This window comes from Stenella coeruleoalba (assembly GCF_951394435.1).
Source record: "Stenella coeruleoalba genome assembly, chromosome: 8".
Classification (NCBI taxonomy): Eukaryota; Metazoa; Chordata; class Mammalia; order Artiodactyla; family Delphinidae; genus Stenella; species Stenella coeruleoalba.
The window spans coordinates 40,875,310-40,893,711 of NC_137154.1; the positions used below are offsets into that span (position 1 = coordinate 40,875,310).

General features: G+C 35.4%; 1 protein-coding gene across 2 annotated transcripts in view; it reads right to left on the minus strand.

Moving 5' to 3' along the window:
- Positions 1–18,402, minus strand: part of PDE3B (phosphodiesterase 3B) — a 176,889-nt gene that overhangs the window by 24,686 nt on the left and 133,801 nt on the right. The window contains exons 6-11 of one of the 2 annotated variants that reach the window (XM_079930303.1): positions 18,041–18,242; positions 17,395–17,471; positions 10,421–10,572; positions 9,211–9,348; positions 8,106–8,217; positions 4,971–5,084 (exon numbers count right to left, since the gene is read on the minus strand). In XM_079930303.1, coding sequence (XP_079786429.1) covers positions 4,971–5,084; positions 8,106–8,217; positions 9,211–9,348; positions 10,421–10,572; positions 17,395–17,471; positions 18,041–18,242 — 795 coding nt within the window. The remainder of the gene's footprint in view (positions 1–4,970; positions 5,085–8,105; positions 8,218–9,210; positions 9,349–10,420; positions 10,573–17,394; positions 17,472–18,040; positions 18,243–18,402) is intronic. The other variant, XM_079930304.1, reaches the window with a different exon arrangement.

Genomic DNA, 18,402 nt, shown 5'->3' on the forward strand with positions numbered 1-18,402 from the left:
GAAAGTCCTTTTATCATCTAAATTCCGTAAGCCCCTACTATGATTGGTGGGCCAGGAGTTAGCGTTGCAATGTATTTCTCAACACTGATGAAGGGGGACACTTCTGAGGGACATGGTTAGGTATGGGTGGGAAGACTACATGACCAATCCATTTCAATATCCTATCAGTGTAAGCCTTTGAATTCCTTCCTCCACAGTATATCAGGAAGTTGTGACACCTCAATTTCTCTTCATGCCTAGATTTCAGACAATGAATGGAGCAAACTGTTAGGGCCACTGCCGAACACTCAAGCTAATGCCCTGAATCCAGAATCTCTAATAGGTACACCTATATCAATAAATTCAGAATGATCAACCATTACCTTCCTTTCCCTTGCTGTAACACTTTAAATCCATTCCCACATATGTTCCTCAGGTTTCTGCCAATATAAATTTAGGAAATTATTCTGGTGTTCAGACTTAGCTCCTGGCAGATATGAGTTTAATTATGGATCACAAAGAAATGAGAGGTGGTGGGACTGGATTTAGAGGTGAAATAACATTCCCCTACAAGTCAAGAATCTCAGGTGAGGTAGTTACAAGGTCTTCAGGCAACCAACACAAGGAGAAATGATTGTTTCTCAGCAGGGAGGTACAGCAAGATTTGAGGGGTTCAGGGTAATCAGATTTACTGAAATCTACTCAAATATTCCCCTTCCAGTTAGTTATCAGGGTCCTTTCTTTCCCAATTGATACCGTAGTTCTAACGTAAGAGGCTTAGTGAGGCCATGAACTCAACTTGAATTGTATTTCAGGTAACTTCAGGATCAGACTTTGGATTATGTTTTCAGTAGTTATGATCCTACTACTATAAAAATGAAGGAATCTTTTAGCTATCTGGTTCTCTAACCATTCATTTAAACTCTAAACGTGTCATTTCATTTCTTTTTTTTAATTGAAATATAATTGACACAAAGCACTGTGTAAATTTAAGGTATACAAGGTGTTGATTTGATACATTTGTATACTGCAATATGATTACCACCTGGAGCATTAGCTAACACCTCACTACACCACATAACTATCATTTCTTTTTTGTGGTGAGAACAATTAAGATCTAGTCTCTCAGCAACTTTGAGCTTTATAATATAGTACTGTTGACTATAATCATTATGCTGTGCGTTAGCTCTCCAGAACTTGTTTATCTACTAGTTCCAAGTTTGTACCCTTAAACAACATATCACCAATTCCCTCACTCATGGCCTGTTTTTACAAGTTCAACATTTTTAGATTCCATACATAAGTGATATCGTAAAGTATTTGTCTGACATTTCATTTAGCATAATAATGCCCTCAAGCCCATCTGTGTTGTTGAAAATGGCAGGATTTCCTTCTTTCTCATGGCTGAATAATATTCCATTGTGTGTGTATACACATACACACACACACACACACACACACACATTCTTTATCCATTCATCCATTGACAGACAAGTTATTTCCATGTCTTGGCTATTGTGAATAATGATGCAATAAACATGGGAGTGTGTATATCTCTTTAAACTTCTGTTTTCATTTCCTTTGGATATATACCCAGAAAGTGCTACTTCATATGATAGTTCTATTTTTATTTTTTTGAGGAATCAAAATCTCCATACTGTGTTCACAGTGGTTGAACCAATTTACCTTCCCTTCAACAGTGCACAAGTGTTCCCTTATATCCACATCCTGCCCAAGACTTACCTCTTGCCTTCTTGATGACAGCCATTCTAACAAGTGTGAGGTGATATCCCATTGTGGTTTTATTTTTTTGGCAGTACGCGGGCCTCTCACTGTTGTGGCCTCTCCCGTTGCAGAGCACAGGCTCTGGACGCGCAGGCTCAGCGGCCATGGCTCACGGGCCAAGCCGCTCTGCAGCATGTGGGATCTTTCTGGACCGGGGCACGAACCCGCGTCCCCTGCATCGGCAAGTGGACTCAACCACTGCGCCACCAGGGAAGCCTCCCATTGTGGTTTTGATTTACATTTCCCTGATGATTAGTGAGGCTGAGTACCTTTTCATGTACCTGTTGGCCATTTGGATGTCTATTTTGTTTCTCTGCCCATTTTTAAAAATTGGATTGTTTTTTGGTTATTGAGTTGTACAAGTTCTTTATGTATTTTGGATATTAACCCCTTACCCAGTATATGGTTTGCAAATATTTTCTCCCATTCTGAGGGTTGCATTTTCATTTTTTAAATTGTTTCCTTTGCTGTGTAGAAGCTTTTTAGTTCAATGTAGTCACACTTGTTTATTTTTGCTTTTGTTGCTTATACTTTTGGTGTCATCATTTTTTTTTTCTATTAATTCTCCATTGCAATCAGAATAAGGCAGCACATCCCATAGTCCTTATAGTCTTTGTTTCTACCACAATTTTACATTTCAACAGCTACTTGGTCTCCCAAAGGAAGCTTCCTCTTCTACACATACTTGATTCCATAATATTGTGTATAAGGACTTATAGCATTGCTAGTAAGAACTCAGGAGGAAGTAAAGTGCATGGAAGAGAAAACAGGCATTGCCTTAGGGAATACTTAAATCATCTTGAACAGGCTGGTGGTAGAAAACTGCTGTCAAGGGCAGTGCCAGTGAGGGCTCAGAGGAACCCATAATTGGAAACTAGAGGAAAGAGGATCATTGTCAATATAGCAGCAGAAAGCTTAGTCGAATTGTGTGCTGCGTATGTGGAATAAAAAACTTGTAAACAATGACCTTAGATATTTAGCTGAGGAGATTTCCAAGGAAAGTATTAAAGATATATAGCCAGGTTTCTTACTGTTTGAAATAAAATGCAAGAGAAAAATGAGGGAGAACTGTTAAGCAAAACGGGTCCAGGACTTGATAATTTGGGAAATTCTCAACCTGTTCAGACTGCAAAAAATATTAAAAGTAGGAGGTGCACTGTCAGGAATGTGTACTCTGGACAGAAAACCAACATTGTAGCTGTACCACTTTTTGCTAATTCTTTTGAAGGATGAAAAGGTCAGGGTCTGAGACAGACTTGAAGATACAACGCTGATGTCTTTGAAGAAGGGGCCATGAGCCATGGAATGCAGGTGGCTTGCAGAAGTTGGAGGGGGCAAGGAAACATTCCACACCATGTGGCATGTAGGAACTCATGCCCCCTGCACTGGGAGTGCAGAGTCCTAAACACTGGACTGCCATGGAATTCCCCAAATTTGTATTGTTTTAAGCCACTAAGTCTGTGGTAATTTGTTACAGCAGCAATAGAAAACTAATACAGATTTTGGCACTCGGAAGTAGGGTGTTGCTGTAACAAATACCTAAAAAATGTGAAAACAGCTTTGGAATTGGGCAGTGGGAGAAGGCTGGAAGAATTTTGAAGAGTGTGATAGAAAACAAAATATATTAATCAATATATTCAAGAAGTTCAGTGAACCCCAAATAGGATGAATACAAAGAATATCATCTGAGTGCATCATAGTCAAAATGTTAAAAACCAATAGCAAAGAGAAAAGGGACATAATACTTTCAAGGAGAAAAAAGACTTATGGCTGATTTGTCAACAGAAACTATAGAAGTCAGAAGATGAACCCAGAGGTATCTACAAATGTGCTGAAATAAGAAAACATTATTCTAAGACAAAATAAATACATCTATAGGGACTTGCCTGGTGGCACAGTGGTTAAGAATCCACCTGCCAATGCAGGGCACACGGGTTTGAGCCCTGGTCTGGGAAGATCCCACATGCTGTGGAGCAACTAAGCCCATGCGCCACAACTACCGAGCCTGCGCTCTAGAGCCCGCGAGCCGCAACTACTGAGCCCACGTGCCACAACTGCTGAAGCCCGCACGGTTAGAGCCTGTGCTCCGCAACAAGAGAAGCCACTGCAATGAGAAGCCCGTGCACCACAACAAAGAGTAGCCCCTGCTTGCCCCAACAAGAGGAAGCCAGCGTGCAGCAATGAAGACCCAATGCAGCCAAAATAAATAAATAAATAAAAATTTTAAAAAATACATCTGCAAACAAAAAGGCTGAAGAAAATGATCTCTGATGGAAGCACGGAACTACTGGAAGGAAGGAAGAGCTCTACAAAAGAGTATGGATGGCAGACAAAAATGAACCAGTGACATAAGGCAAATCCATCAAACAATGGCAGTACTTTAAACCACCAAAGAATGTAAAGCAGTGGCTAAGACTATATCACATTTACACTGATTAGTATGGTAATATTTCTCAGGCATTTGTAACTACGTAAATTCTGTCCTGATTTGTGTGTGTGTGTGTGTGTGTGTGCATGTGTGTATTTTATTGGAGCATTTCTCCTCTTTTTTTTTAATTTTTAAAAATTTTGGCCACACAGCTTCTGGGATCTCAGTTCCCTCACCAGGGATTGAACCCAGGCCACAGCAGTGAAAGTGCCGGATCCTAACCACTAGACCACCAGGTAATTCCCGTCTCCCCTCTTTTATAAACTAGAATGAGAGAGCCATGAATGTTATAATTCATTAGATTTGTATAAATAGTTACATTTATGAGGAAACAAAATTTGAATGTTAACAAGTTCTTTAATATTATTATTTAAATACTTATATGAAGATTTTAAACATGTCCACTTTTGTTAGGAATGTCATATATTTTAAATTTACATGATACACCTAAAACAAAAAAACTAAGAATTGAAAGAAAAGCAAATAAATGATTATCATAATATTCAGGATACTGGCTACCTCAGTGAAGAAGGCAGCACTGTGGGACACAGAAAAGAAACATGGTAGGTTGAGTAGTACTGAATCTTAACCTCACTTTTAAGACAGGTAGTGGGTTTCCTAATTTGCATGTCATTATTCTTCAAAATTTACATAGTCCTTTATATATACCAAAGTTTACTTAATAAAACTTTTAAGAGAACAGAGATAATGAAATGAGATAGTATGATTTATTATTCCTAATCAAATAATTAAAGGAAAGATTTATAGAAGGAAGTACCTGTTTCATTTCCCGCTCCATGATCATTGTGGATCTGCTGTAAACCAGGAATTGGCCGTGTTGTCAGATACCAAACAGCATGTAGGACATCTGTGGCATGTATACGATTGTGATCTAAAGTCACCAAAATGTTTTATAAAAATGATCATTCTGTTATTTTTAACATAGGACATTTTAAAAAGTACTTTCTAGTCATACTGTATCCTCATAAATAAAATATATGGCTTAGAATAATTTCCAACAATTATGTTTTTGTTTCATCTTATTTTGTAAAAGTTTATTGATGTGTTAAAAAGCTTTCTTTTAAAAACTTTCACATATACTATGAAAACATATTAGAGGGGTCAAAGAAAAGGCAGCATTACCAGGGCTAATTTACTTAAGGTTGCTTTTTTTTTTTTCTGGCCAGTCTGCGAGGCTTGTGGGATCTTAGTTCCCAAACTAGGGTGGGTCCCTGCAGTGAAAGTGCCAGGGAAATCCCTACAGTTGCTTTTTGTGACTTTTAAAATTCCTTAAAAAAACTACAAATAGAACTACCATAAGACCCAGCAATCCCACTACTGGGCATATACCCTGAGAAAACCATAATTCAAAAAGAGTCATGTACCAAAATGTTCATTGCAGCTCTATTTACAATAGCCAGGAGATGGAAACAACCTAAGTGTCCATCATCGGATGAATGGATAAAGAAGATGTGGCACATATATACAATGGAATATTACTCAGCCATAAAAAGAAATGAAATTGAGCTATTTGTAATGAGGTGGATAGACCTAGATTCTGTCATACAGAGTGAAGTAAGTCAGAAAGAGAAAGACAAATACCGTATGCTAACACATATATATGGAATTTAAGAAAAAAAAAATGTCATGAAGAACCTAGGGGTAAAACAGGAATAAAGACACAGACCTACTAGAGAATGGACTTGAGGATATGGGGAGGGGGAAGGGTAAGCTGTGACAAAGTGAGAGAGTGGCATGGACATATATACACTACCAAACGTAAAATAGATAGCTAGTGGGAAGCAGCCGCATAGCACAGGGAGATCAGTTCGGTGTTTTGTGACCACCTAGAGGGGTGGGATAGGGAGGGTGGGAGGGAGGGAGACGCAAGAGGGAAGAGATATGGGAACATACGTATATGTATAACTGATTCACTTTGTTATAAAGCAGAAACTAACACACCATTGTAAAGTAATTATACTCCAATAAAGATGTAAAAAAAAAAATTTAACTTAAAAATATGCAAATAGTGTCTCGGTTATGGAGACCCATGTTTGCAAACAAAACAATTTCTGCACAAAGGCACATAGAACAGTTAAAAATTCTGGATACTTGGACAGCCACCTCGCCAGATAAGAAATAACTCTCTCAGGCCTGCTATAAGGATTACATGTTAAAAGGCATATACCTTTATATAAACATCCAGAATAGTGTCTGACGTGTAGTATATGATCAGTAAAACACTGGTTTACTGAAATACCACTATGTGAAAAGGCAAGACCTACAAGTGAAACCCAGTTTTGCTATTTCCAGATTTATGATCTTGGAAAAGATCCTTCTGAATTTTTACTTCTCACCTGTAAAAGGTAGATAATACAACCTTTCCAACAAAGATTAAATGAGATAACCTTTGTGAATCTAATGATTATAGTCACAGCTGATGTTTCAACAAATATTTAATGTGTACCTTCCATGTAGCATTAGCAAATGATACAATACTGAATGTTTAGACTATAGATATGATGTCAACCCACTAGGAGCTTATTATTAATACAATCATGACCTTTTATTGACCATTTACTATGTGCCATGAATTTTGATATGTGCTTTACATTATTATCACTACCTATGGGGTAGGTACTATTGTTATTCCCATTTATAAATTTGGAACCTAAAATTTAGAAAAGTTAGGTCCCAGTGACTTTGTTTTTTTTGGCTGCTCAGCACGGCACGTGGGTGCGTGGGATCTTAGTTCCCTGACCAGGGATCAAACCTGTGCCCCCTGCAGTGGAAACACAGAGTCCTAACCAATGGACTGCCGGGGAATTCCCCAGAGACTCTTGTCTTAACCAATATATCCTAATTGGAGGTGACCGTGAAAACTCCCCACCATGGCTTTCTTTTTTCAATCCCCCTGCCCTTGAAGTCCACCTTAAAATATCACTTTATTCCATTTATAAAATTCAGCCACTTTTCAAAATGCCTACTTTGTAAGTGGTAATTATAGTACATATAACACACATTAAATTATTAAGCATCACCATTATTTATGAGGCCAATTTAAGAATAATTTGCTCTCTCTATAATTCCCAAAAGCGTGTCCACCTGGAGGTAAACTGTAGAATGATCAACACATAAAATTGTACCTTTTCCTAATATAAAATTAAAATTCTATTGTATCATAAAATCAAGTAGCCATTAAAAATTATTCCACAGGGAATTCCCTGGCGGTCCAGTGGTTAGAACTCCTTGCTCTCACTGCCGAGGACCAAGGTCAATCCCTGGTCGGGGAACTAAGATCCCACAAGCCATGTGGCCAAAAAACAAACAAAATTATTCCACAAATCAGGACACAGTTAAAAAACGATTCTATGGATAAATTTTAAACATTTTAAAGTAAAGAAATTTATGAAACTCATGACTTAAAATTACCAAACATTTGAAAAGGTACTCATATGAATAATTGTTAACATAGAAAGATGTATACTATATTTCATGAAAAAGCAGATTATAAATAGGTATTACGATTCACTTCATAAAAAATAAGTACGTATAAGAAAAGGTCTTGAAGGATATATACCAAAGTGGGTTTTTTTGGGTTTTGTTTTTAATTTTTTGGCTGCACCGCATGGCCTGTGGGATCTTAGTTCCCTGACGGGGCATTGAAACCACACCCGGTGCATTGGGAGCATGGAGTATTAACCACCAATCCTCCAAGGAAGTCCCTTACCAAAATGTTAACAGTAGTCAGTTAACTCTGGGTAGGAGGATGTAGATTTTCTTTTTAAATTACTATCTTCCAACTTTTCCAAACATGCAATTTTAAAAGTGTTTAAGGGACTCTCTGAAGGGAATTTATAAAGAATTTCAAACCAGTATTATTTCAACTTAAATCATATATTTTAATACTTACAAGGAATGTCTCGATAACCATTTTCTAATGCACGAAAGTAGTTCATGAATTGTAGAGTAGGAATTTTAAATATCTCCAATAAGCCAGTGTCTTGAAATAGGGTATACATAACCTACATGTTAATGAAAAGAAAGTTCGCTTTAAAAATCGGAATTTCTATTTCTAGTTGAGTATGTTTTTGTGATTTGCATTTGGGAAAGTTAACCATGTATATGCCTTTAACTTAAGTAACTTATTAAAAACTTCCCTATAGTGAATTCTTTCCGAAATATGAAAAAGGAAGATACTGCCCTAAAGCCCTTGAAAACCAAAGAATGATTATAATATCATGTCCCAGTTTTGAAATTTTTCCACTCTTCCCTTTAGCTTTTCATTCACAATTTATTGAAAGGCATATGAATTGTATTCTATTCTAGTCCTAGGTGTTAAAAGAAGTCAGAACAATATATTTATCACATTTCTGTCCCTAAAGAATTCAATGTGATAAATTGTGTGTCCTCCACATAATTTATCTTTATGTTCTCACATTTCATAAATAAGATGCTTTGGAGTTAATGAGAGTAGTATTTCAGGAAGGTTAATCTGATGCTGCTGTGTGGACCCACCAGGAAGAACTTTGAGTCTGGGAGGTAAAATGGAAATATTTTTCCATGGTTCTAGCATGAAATGGACCATTTGGCCTTGGGGAAAGCACAGGGAGGACCGGTGAAAACGACGAAGCGTAAGTTTCAGTCCAAAGAACTAGATCACTTTTCATGTCCTTTTCAACCTCAAGATTTAATAAAAAGTAAATCTTTATTACTTCTTTAGTGTAAATTAAATCCCATTATTATGGGCAAATAAACTACTTTTCATATAAATATATATATAATTATGAAATACTTTATATACATAATAATATATTTGTTTATATATATATGGGTTTATATATCCAGGTTTCTCTTTTCAAATTTTCTACTGAAAATTTCATTTGTGAAAAAAAATAATTCAATGAACAATGTTGAACTTGTACCTAAACCAATATTATACATCTTTAGATTTTGCTTTTTATAAAGATTCAAGAAAAAAGTAACTTATAATAAAGCAGTAGGGGTTTGAAACAAACCTGACTGAGGATCCTTCCTGATTTCTCTCCCATGTTTTCTACAAGTTCAAAAATTTGAAAATTCCAGTTACTCATATTTTCTATTAATGAGTCATAATCTTCTATTAAAATCAGGTCCCGTGATGCTTCTTGTTCAATCTGTACATGTAGGGGGAAAAAAAAAAAAACAAACCAACTTAACCTTACTTTTTATAAATATTGTTAAATCCATAGCTAAATGAGAACACTTATAAATGAACACTATAAAAATGGTCAATATTATTTTCTATAATGGTTATTCTCAAATATAAACTGTACTTCCTATTAATTCTCTTTGTAGAATGTTATCTTCAGACAAATATAAACATGTCTTCTAGGTATCAAAAGACTTATTGGTCTTTACACTACTTTTATAAATAAAACTATTATATTTCCAAAACACTACACAAATCTAAAATCCATTATTTTCATTTTGGAAGTTACAGGTATCAAAGGATAATAGACAGAAACTTAAACTGACATTTATTACTAGGATAACTTCCCAAAAGAAATGGATGGATTTTTTTTTCCTAAAAAGCTTAGATTTTGAACTTTAAGAACAAAAACAATATTAAGAACAAAAAAACCCCTACAATTATAAGTAGGTTATTTTCATTGTTTTTAATGACTATGCACATACTTTATTTTTTCATATTTTAACACATACAATGAAAAAAAATCAGCGTAGAAAGTAATATATTGACTATACAACCAAATAAATGTGTCCATTTTAAAATGAACGCACTTAGTTATTCTAGGATGATGAGTTTAAAAGTAATTATTTTTAACCGAAGGTTTTCTTTCTTTTTTTTGTTTTTAATTGGGGTATAGTTGATTTACACTGTTGTGTTAGTTTCAGGTGTACAGCAAAGTGATTCAGTTATACATATACATATATCCTTTTTCAGATTCTTTTCCCATATAGGTTATTACAGGATATTGAGTAGCATTTCCTGTGCTATATTGTAGGTCCTGGTTGTTTATTTTATATATAGTAGTATGTATATGTTAATCCCAAACTCCTCATTTATTTAAAGAAACTCTATTTTCAGGTGTTAATAGTGACTTTTCAGTAAAAAAATTTTTTAAATCATTATATTAAAAACCTTGTTCTGGGCAAAAATAATAAGCTTAGTACTAACTAATAATATATTTCACCTTTACATAATCATATTGAAAATTTATCTTTTACATTTGGTTGCTCTTCATTCTGTGCCTCTTCTTTTAGGTGATTATCACCTTCCCAAAGTAATTTTCTGCAGTCTCTGTTCTCTGTTTCCACTTCTTGTTGAGCTTCCGTAAGGTTGAATGATGCTTTTGAGAAAACGGTATTGTCTTCATCACCTTTCAAAAAGTATTTAAAGTAATAAACAAGAATAAAACATGTCCTATATGAACAGTTTTATAAGAAAAATTTGTAAAAAGTATTCAGATAAATCGAACCATACTGGCCTTCAATCTAAATTAATGACACAGTTAAGTTGTATCTTGCTGGACCAGTTGGCCCAGGTACCTTGTGCTCAGGCAATATTTCACCTGATATAGCTACTCATGGATGAAAGAGAGAGTGGAAATTCATTATAAAAGTGAGAAAATGTCAGTCCCTCTCAGTAGGAAATTTTTTTTTTTTTTTTTAGTAGGAAATTTTTTTAAAACCAATTTCATGTAAACTACTTCTAATACCTGAAATTGTTTGAGTTTTGGACATGAAAATTCTAAACTCATAATTATGGATGAGATTAAGGCACATCTAAAAATTAGAACAATGTTATGAATTGTGAGTTATTTCTCTACCAATGTGATTAATAATACTCTTTTTCCCAAATTACATGGAAAAGGGAAGCAACATTGGTAGCTACATTTCATTCACTCATATGCAAAAGAATATTCATACTCATTCTATTTGTAATATGCTAACCAGGAAACTTTCCCCAAACACATCAACAGTAGAATAAACAAACTGTAGTGTATTCACACAATTGAACACTACAGAGCAAACAGAAGAAACTACAATCACATGCACCAATATGGATGATTTTTAAAAATACAATGTCAAGTGAAGGAAGCCAGACACAAAGGTATATACTCTGCAATTCTCTTTGTGAAAAGTTCAAAAACATATCAAAATTGACACACATGAGTATTGAAAGACAGGATAAACATTATCTTTGGGGGAGATTCCTGGAAGTGGGGCATGAGAGGAGGTGCTGGTAATATTTTGTTTGTTGATCTGGGTGCTGACTACATATGTATATTAGATGTATGAAAATTCATCAAGCCACAGACCTAGGATTTATTTATTTTTCAATATGTAGGGATTTTTTAAAGTAAAAGTGTTTTTAAGAGTACTCATTCGAGTTGACTTTCAGAAGAACTAGGCTGGTTGGTTGGTTGATTGATTTATTTATTTCTATTGAAGTCTATCTGATTTACAATGCTGTGCCAATCTCTGCTGTACAGCAAAGTGACTCAGTTATACACATATAGATGTTCTTTCAGAAGAACTAGGTTTAAATCCTGATTTTTGTACTTAATAATGGCAAGCTTTTCCCCCTGTAGAATGTGGATAATAACACCTATTTTACTAGATGGTACACATAATAGTTGATCAATAACTGTCAGTCAAATCTGAACCTAACACACTGAATATACTAAAAAATCATTAACTGATCATGATCAGGAAGTATTACCCTTTGGAAAATATTACTTTTCAAATGTTTCCAAATGAACACACTTTAAGAAAATTAAAAAATTCAGATTATTCAACTGTTCTTGGTAAGTTAAGGCACTAACTACAATTATGTTCTAAAATAGCTGTCAATCCAAAACTTGTTGACATTTGAAGTACATGATTTACTTTTTAATGATCTAAATTCCTAATAACTATATCTTACAGATAATAAGAAAAACAGATGAAATAAATATAGCAATTTCTTCTCCAAAGATGTCCACAGTACTATCTCTTATCCCACATGCATTCTTTTGAAATGTATTCTTATTGCTCCATCAAGAGAGCATTTATTTCCCAACCCCCTGGAATCTGGACAGGCCACATGACTGCTCTGATTAACAGACTATGACAGAAATGACAACTTTGTCTGGTCTGGGTTGAGCCATTAACTGGACTGGCAGCTTTCATAGCCTCCTCTTTTGGCCTCCAGCCAAAATGTTGGAAGAAGACCAGAGAGAGGTCATATTTAAATGGACTGGTCAATAGCCAGCAGACACATGAGACATCTTGGAAACTCAGTCCAATCAATCCTTTGGATGACTGTCACCCTTGCCAATATCTGACTGCAATTACATGACAGCCCTCAAGTGAGAATCTCCCAGCTGAGACCAGTCAATGCAAAGAACTGTGAGAATTAATAATCTGTTGTGGTTTTTAAAAGGCTTTATTGAGTATAATTACATGCCATAAAACCCACTCAGAGTAAGTGTATAATTCCATAATTTTAGAAAATTTAGACTTCTGCAATATTCATGACAATCTAGTTTTTTTGTTTGTTTGTTTGTTTGGCCCAGAATTTTTATTATCATCATTATCTTCAAAACACCTGATTGCTTTGGTCTTTAGATTCAAAAAAGTCTTTTTTTATTAAAGTATAGTTGATTTACAATGTTGTGTTAATTTCTGCTGTACAGCAAAGTGATTCAGTTATACATATATATACATTATATTTTTATTTTTTTTTATTTTTTGGCCACGCTGTGCGGCATGCAGAACCTTAGTTCCCTGACCAGGGATCGAACCCGAGCCCCCTGCAGTGGAAGTGTGGAGTCTTAAGCACAGGACTGCCAGGGAAGTCCTACATTCTTTTTTAATATTCTTTTCCATCATGGTTTATCATAGGATATTGAATATAGTTCTCTGTGCTGCACAGTAGGACCTTGTTGTTTATCCATTCTATATATAATACTTTACTAACCCAAACCTCCCACCGCATGTCTCCCCCAAACCCCTCCCTCTTGGAACCACAAGTCTGCTCTCTATGCATGACAGTCTAGTTTTAGAACATTCTCATCACCTCAAAAAGTACCCTTATGCCTATTTACAGTTCATCCTTATTTTCACCCCAGGCAACTGCTATTCTGATTATTGTCTCTATAAATTTGCCTTTTCTAGAATTTCATATAAATAGAATCAAACAATATGTAATCTTTTTAGCTTAGTTTTTTTCACTTAGAATAATGTTTGGAAGTTTATCCACGTAGTAGCATGTGTCAGCAGTTTGTTCTTCTTTTGTTAAACAGAATCCCATTGTATGGATATACCACATGATATTTATTCATTTACAAGTTGATGGACATTTTGATCTTTTCCAGTTTAGCACTATCATGAATAATGATGTCATAAGCATTCATAATCCTGTCTTTGAGTGCTCATATGTTTTCTCTTGAGTAAATTCTTATCCATGTTACTGCTGGGTAATACGGTAAATTTATGTCTAACTTTTTTGTTTGTTTGTGTTTTGTTTTTTTTTTTTGGCCGCACCACACTGCGTGTGGGATCTTAGTTCCCCAACCAGGGATCAAACCCACACCCTCCACAGTGGAAGCACAGAGTCTTAACCACCGGACCACCAGGGAAGTCTCCATGTCTACCTTTTAAAGAAACTGTCAAAATGTTTTCTCAAGTGGGTTTACCATTTTACAATCCCATCAGCAATGCACAAGTTCCAATTTCTCTTCATCCCTGCCAACACTTGGTATTGTCTGTCTTTTTGATTACAGCTATTCTGGTTTGAGTTTACTGGTATTTCACTGTAGTATTAATTTGCATTTCCCTAATGACTAATGATGTTAATAATTTTTTCATGTGTTTACTACCCATTCATTTATATCCTTCATATCCTCCACCAAAAGTCTTTCACCAAAATATCTAAAATCTTTTGCCTGTGTTTTAATTGAGTTGGTTGACTTACTATTGAGTTAAAGAGTTATATGTCATGGTTTTAAGACCTTTATCAGATGTATAATTTGCAAATATTTTCTCCCAGTCTGTGGTTTGTCTTTGATTTTCTTATTGGTGTCTTTTGAAGTGGAAATAAGTTTTGAAATCAGGTAGTATCAGTCCTCCAAATTTGTTATTTTTCCAAATTGTTTTGGCTATTTTAGGCCATTTGTATTTCCATGTAAATTTTAACACCAATTTGTCAATTTCTACCAAAATAAGCCTACTGGAATTTGATCAGAATTGCAATGAATTTACAAATCAATTTGGAAGAATAGCCTGTTGACAGTACTGAGTTTCCCAATCTGTTTGCTATGCCTCTCAATTTATTTAGTTTCTTTAATTTTTCTTTAATTTTCTTTCTTTAGTTTTCTCAACAACGTTTTATAGATTTCAGTTTATAAATCTCCTAATTCTTTTGTTAAATTTATTTTAACTTTATTCTTTTTGATACTATTATGAATGGAAACATTTTCTAAATTTCAATTGTTGATGGTTCATTTCTGGTATAGAGAAATACAATTGATTTTGTACTTTGATCTTGTGACTTTGCTAAACTTGTTTATTGGTTCTAATAATTGTGTGTGTGTGTGTTTGTGTGTGTGTTTGAAATTTTCTACAAATGATCTGTGAATAAGGACAGTTTTATTTCTTTATTTCCACTCAGATATCTTTATTTTTTTATCTTTCTAGAAATTTTCCTGGCTAGAACCGCCAGTAAAATATTGAATACAAGTGCTGAAAGCAAAAATCCTTCTCTTATTCTTTTTAACATCTTTATTGGAGTATAATTGCTTTACATTGTTGTGTTAGTTGCTGCTGTATAACAAAGTGAATCAGCTATACATATACATATATCCCCATATCCCCTCCCTCTTGCTTCTCCCTCCTACCCTCCCTATCCCACCCCTCTAGGTGGTCACAAAGCACAGAGCTGATCTCCCTGTGCTATGCGGCTGCTTCCCACTAGCTATCTATTTTACATTTGGTAGTGTATATATGTCAATGCCACTCTCTCACTTTGTCTCAGCTTCCCCTTCCCCATGTCCTCAAGTCCATTCTCTACTCTGAGTCTTTATTCCTGTCCTGCCCCTAGGTTCTTCAGAACCTTTTTTTTTTTTTTTTAGATTCCATATATATGTGTTAGCATACAGTATTTGTTTTTCTCTTTCTGACTTACTTCACTCTGCATGACAGACTCTAGTTCCATCCACCTCACTACAAATAACTCAATTTCATTTCTTTTTATGGCTGAGTAATATTCTATTGTATATATGTGCCACATATTCTTTATCCATTCATCTGTTGATGGACACTTAGGTTGCTTCCATGTCCTGGCTATTGTAAAAAAATTCAAAAAGAGTCATGTCCCTTCTCTTATTCTTTTTTTTTTTTTGCGGTACGCGGGCCCCTCACTGCTGTGGAGCACAGACTCCGGACACACAGCCTCAGCGGCCATGGCTCACAGGCCCAGCCACTTCGCTGCATGTGGGATCTTCATGGATCAGGGCACAAACCCGTGTCCCCTGCATCAGCAGGCGGACTCTCAACCACTATGCCACCAGGGAAGCCCCCTTCTCTTATTCTTGATCTTAGGGGGAAAGCATCAATCTTCCTCTAGTAAGGATGATGTTAGCTCTGTGTTTGTTTCAAAGATGCCCTTTCCCTTTATCAGATTGAAGGACTTCTCTGATATTACTGGTTTGAGTGTTTTCATAATGAAAGAGTGTTGGATTTTGTCAAATGCTTTTTCTGCATCTAGACAGATTATCATGTGATTTTTCCCCCTCTTTAATGGGGTGTATTACATTGATTAATTTTCAAATGCTAAACCACCCTTGCATTCCTGGCATAAATACCAATCGGTCATGGTATGACATTTTATCTGTTGCTAGATTCAGTGTGCTAGTATTTTGTTAAGGATATTGGAAATGTTGGTCTATAGTTTTATTTTCTTGTGATGCCTTTGTCTGCTTATGGTATCAGAGTAATACTGGTCTCATTTATAGAATGAGTTGGGAAGTTTGCCCTCCTATTTTTTGGAAGTTTGTGAAGGCTTGGTCTTCTTTCTTGTTGTTGTTGTTTTGTTTTGCAGTACGTGGGCCTCTCACTGTTGTGGTCTCTCCCGTTGCGGAGCACAGGCTCCGGACATGCAGGCTCAGCGGCCATGGCTCACGGGCCCAGCCGCTCCGCGGCATGTGGGATCTTCATGGACCGGGGCATGAATCCGTGTCCCCTGCATCGGCAGGTGGACTCTCAAACACTGCGCCACCAGGGAAGCCCCTCTTATTGTTTTTTAGTCCTTTAAAATGTAAAACCCCAAAACTATTAAATTGTACACTATAATAGGGTGAATTTTAAAGTATGTGAAGGGATTGATAGGCACCTGTAACCCCTGAAAGGGCCTATTTCTGGTTTACCTTTATTCTTAGGATGCAGTATTGCTGAGTTTACCAAGTTACTCCTACCATGGCAAACCTTCAATTCCAATCTTTGTCTCCCTAGTCCCATGAAGCTACCAAAGGGACTGCTCATTCTATCAGTCACTGGCCCCTCTGGAAGCAGCGAACACCCTTTTGGTAGCCCCAAACTTGAGACTCACTTTCTTGGATTTCTGTCCTCCTCCAGGTCTTATACTGGAAATTCTGAGGAGCTTGTTAGTTCTTCAGTGGCTTCAAGCAGATTTTTTTATTGTTAATAACTTGTAACTTTTCTAGCTACCTTCAGGGGATATGATGGTCTGAGTTACCTAGTTAACTATTAGTGGACACTTGAGTCATCAATGTTTTAAAGTTATAAAACAACTATAACTTTATCACTAACAATATTTCTTGTTTGAGGGTATGTTTCAGAATAATATAATTAACTAAATTTTAAAACAACTCCTTTGTGTAATTATTTAAAAATGTATGCAGACGCTTTTGAGCTAAGATTATGCAATTTAAATTTCGAGGTTAATATAGTTAATCTCACTATTTATGAACCCTAGCCGTAACATAAGACTATATTCATTCGTACAGCACATTTTTACTCTTCAAAATACTTTCACCATCTATTATTTATAATTTGCTAATAACTCCTCTGTGAAGTAAGAGATTATAATCTTCATTTTAAAGATGGATAGACTAAAAAACTCATTCATTTATTCATTTTAAAAAACAATGTAAGAAATTGTTCTTAAATTTAAACACACATGACTTTTGCAGTCTCACCTGACTTTTCCCTGTGGCAGTCTGTACCAGCCTCTGGTTCAGATGCTGAAGCATATTTCAATATTTGATGTCCACAGCTTATAAAATAAAACAGATAAATATATGTATATGATAAGTGAGGCAAAATTTTTTTACCTAAATACAATCAGAAAATCTGGTTATTTTTTAACTGCAAGATCCCAACTGCAAAATATCCTAATATTCCAATCTCTCTATAAACTTAACAGGCTTTATCCTAGAAAGCACCTGTGTCCCTATGAAGGAAATAACATATTTTGGAAGTAACACTGAGATCTGAGGTAAACACTTATTACCATCAAAGCAGAAATAAGAACAAACACCATATGAACTGGGTACTGTAAATAGGTACTAAATTAGTACATACTAAAATAATTCTCATACATTTACTGATATCTTATGATGGATAAAATACCACTATATTTCACTTCAGATGGAGATCATTTAGCTGGGAAATGAATAATGGCACTGAAATGAAAAAAAATTGTTTAGAATAAAAACTGCTAGATGAAGAAGAGGATGTAGTATTCATTAATCATCTAGTTATAATACAGAACAAGAAAACTGGTAATACTTTATTAAAATAACCTATATTTTGAAACAAATAGTAAACACTTGGGAAACTTACCTGTTACATAAATTGCTATCAGAATTTCTAAGTTGCTGATAAAAATCTGGTGAATTGGGTGCATTGCTCAGAGATCTGTGTAAAATAACACTTGGCTTAGTAAGAAAATCAGCAGTGTCAGGAAATTCTATAGGCGATCGGTTAGTTGGAGAGCCAGCAGACATTGGTCCATGACTGGGAGAATTCAGGCCGGGTAAAGTACCTAGAAAATTGAAAGAGAAGAAAGAGATATGTATGTATGTATGTACTGATATGTATGTGTTTATTGTCCGTGTTTGGGTGTTTATAAAGAGCATTTTCCTTCTTTAAAGAAAGCAAAGTATTTACAGTTAAATGATTAACTAGATTTCTACACGGAGCTA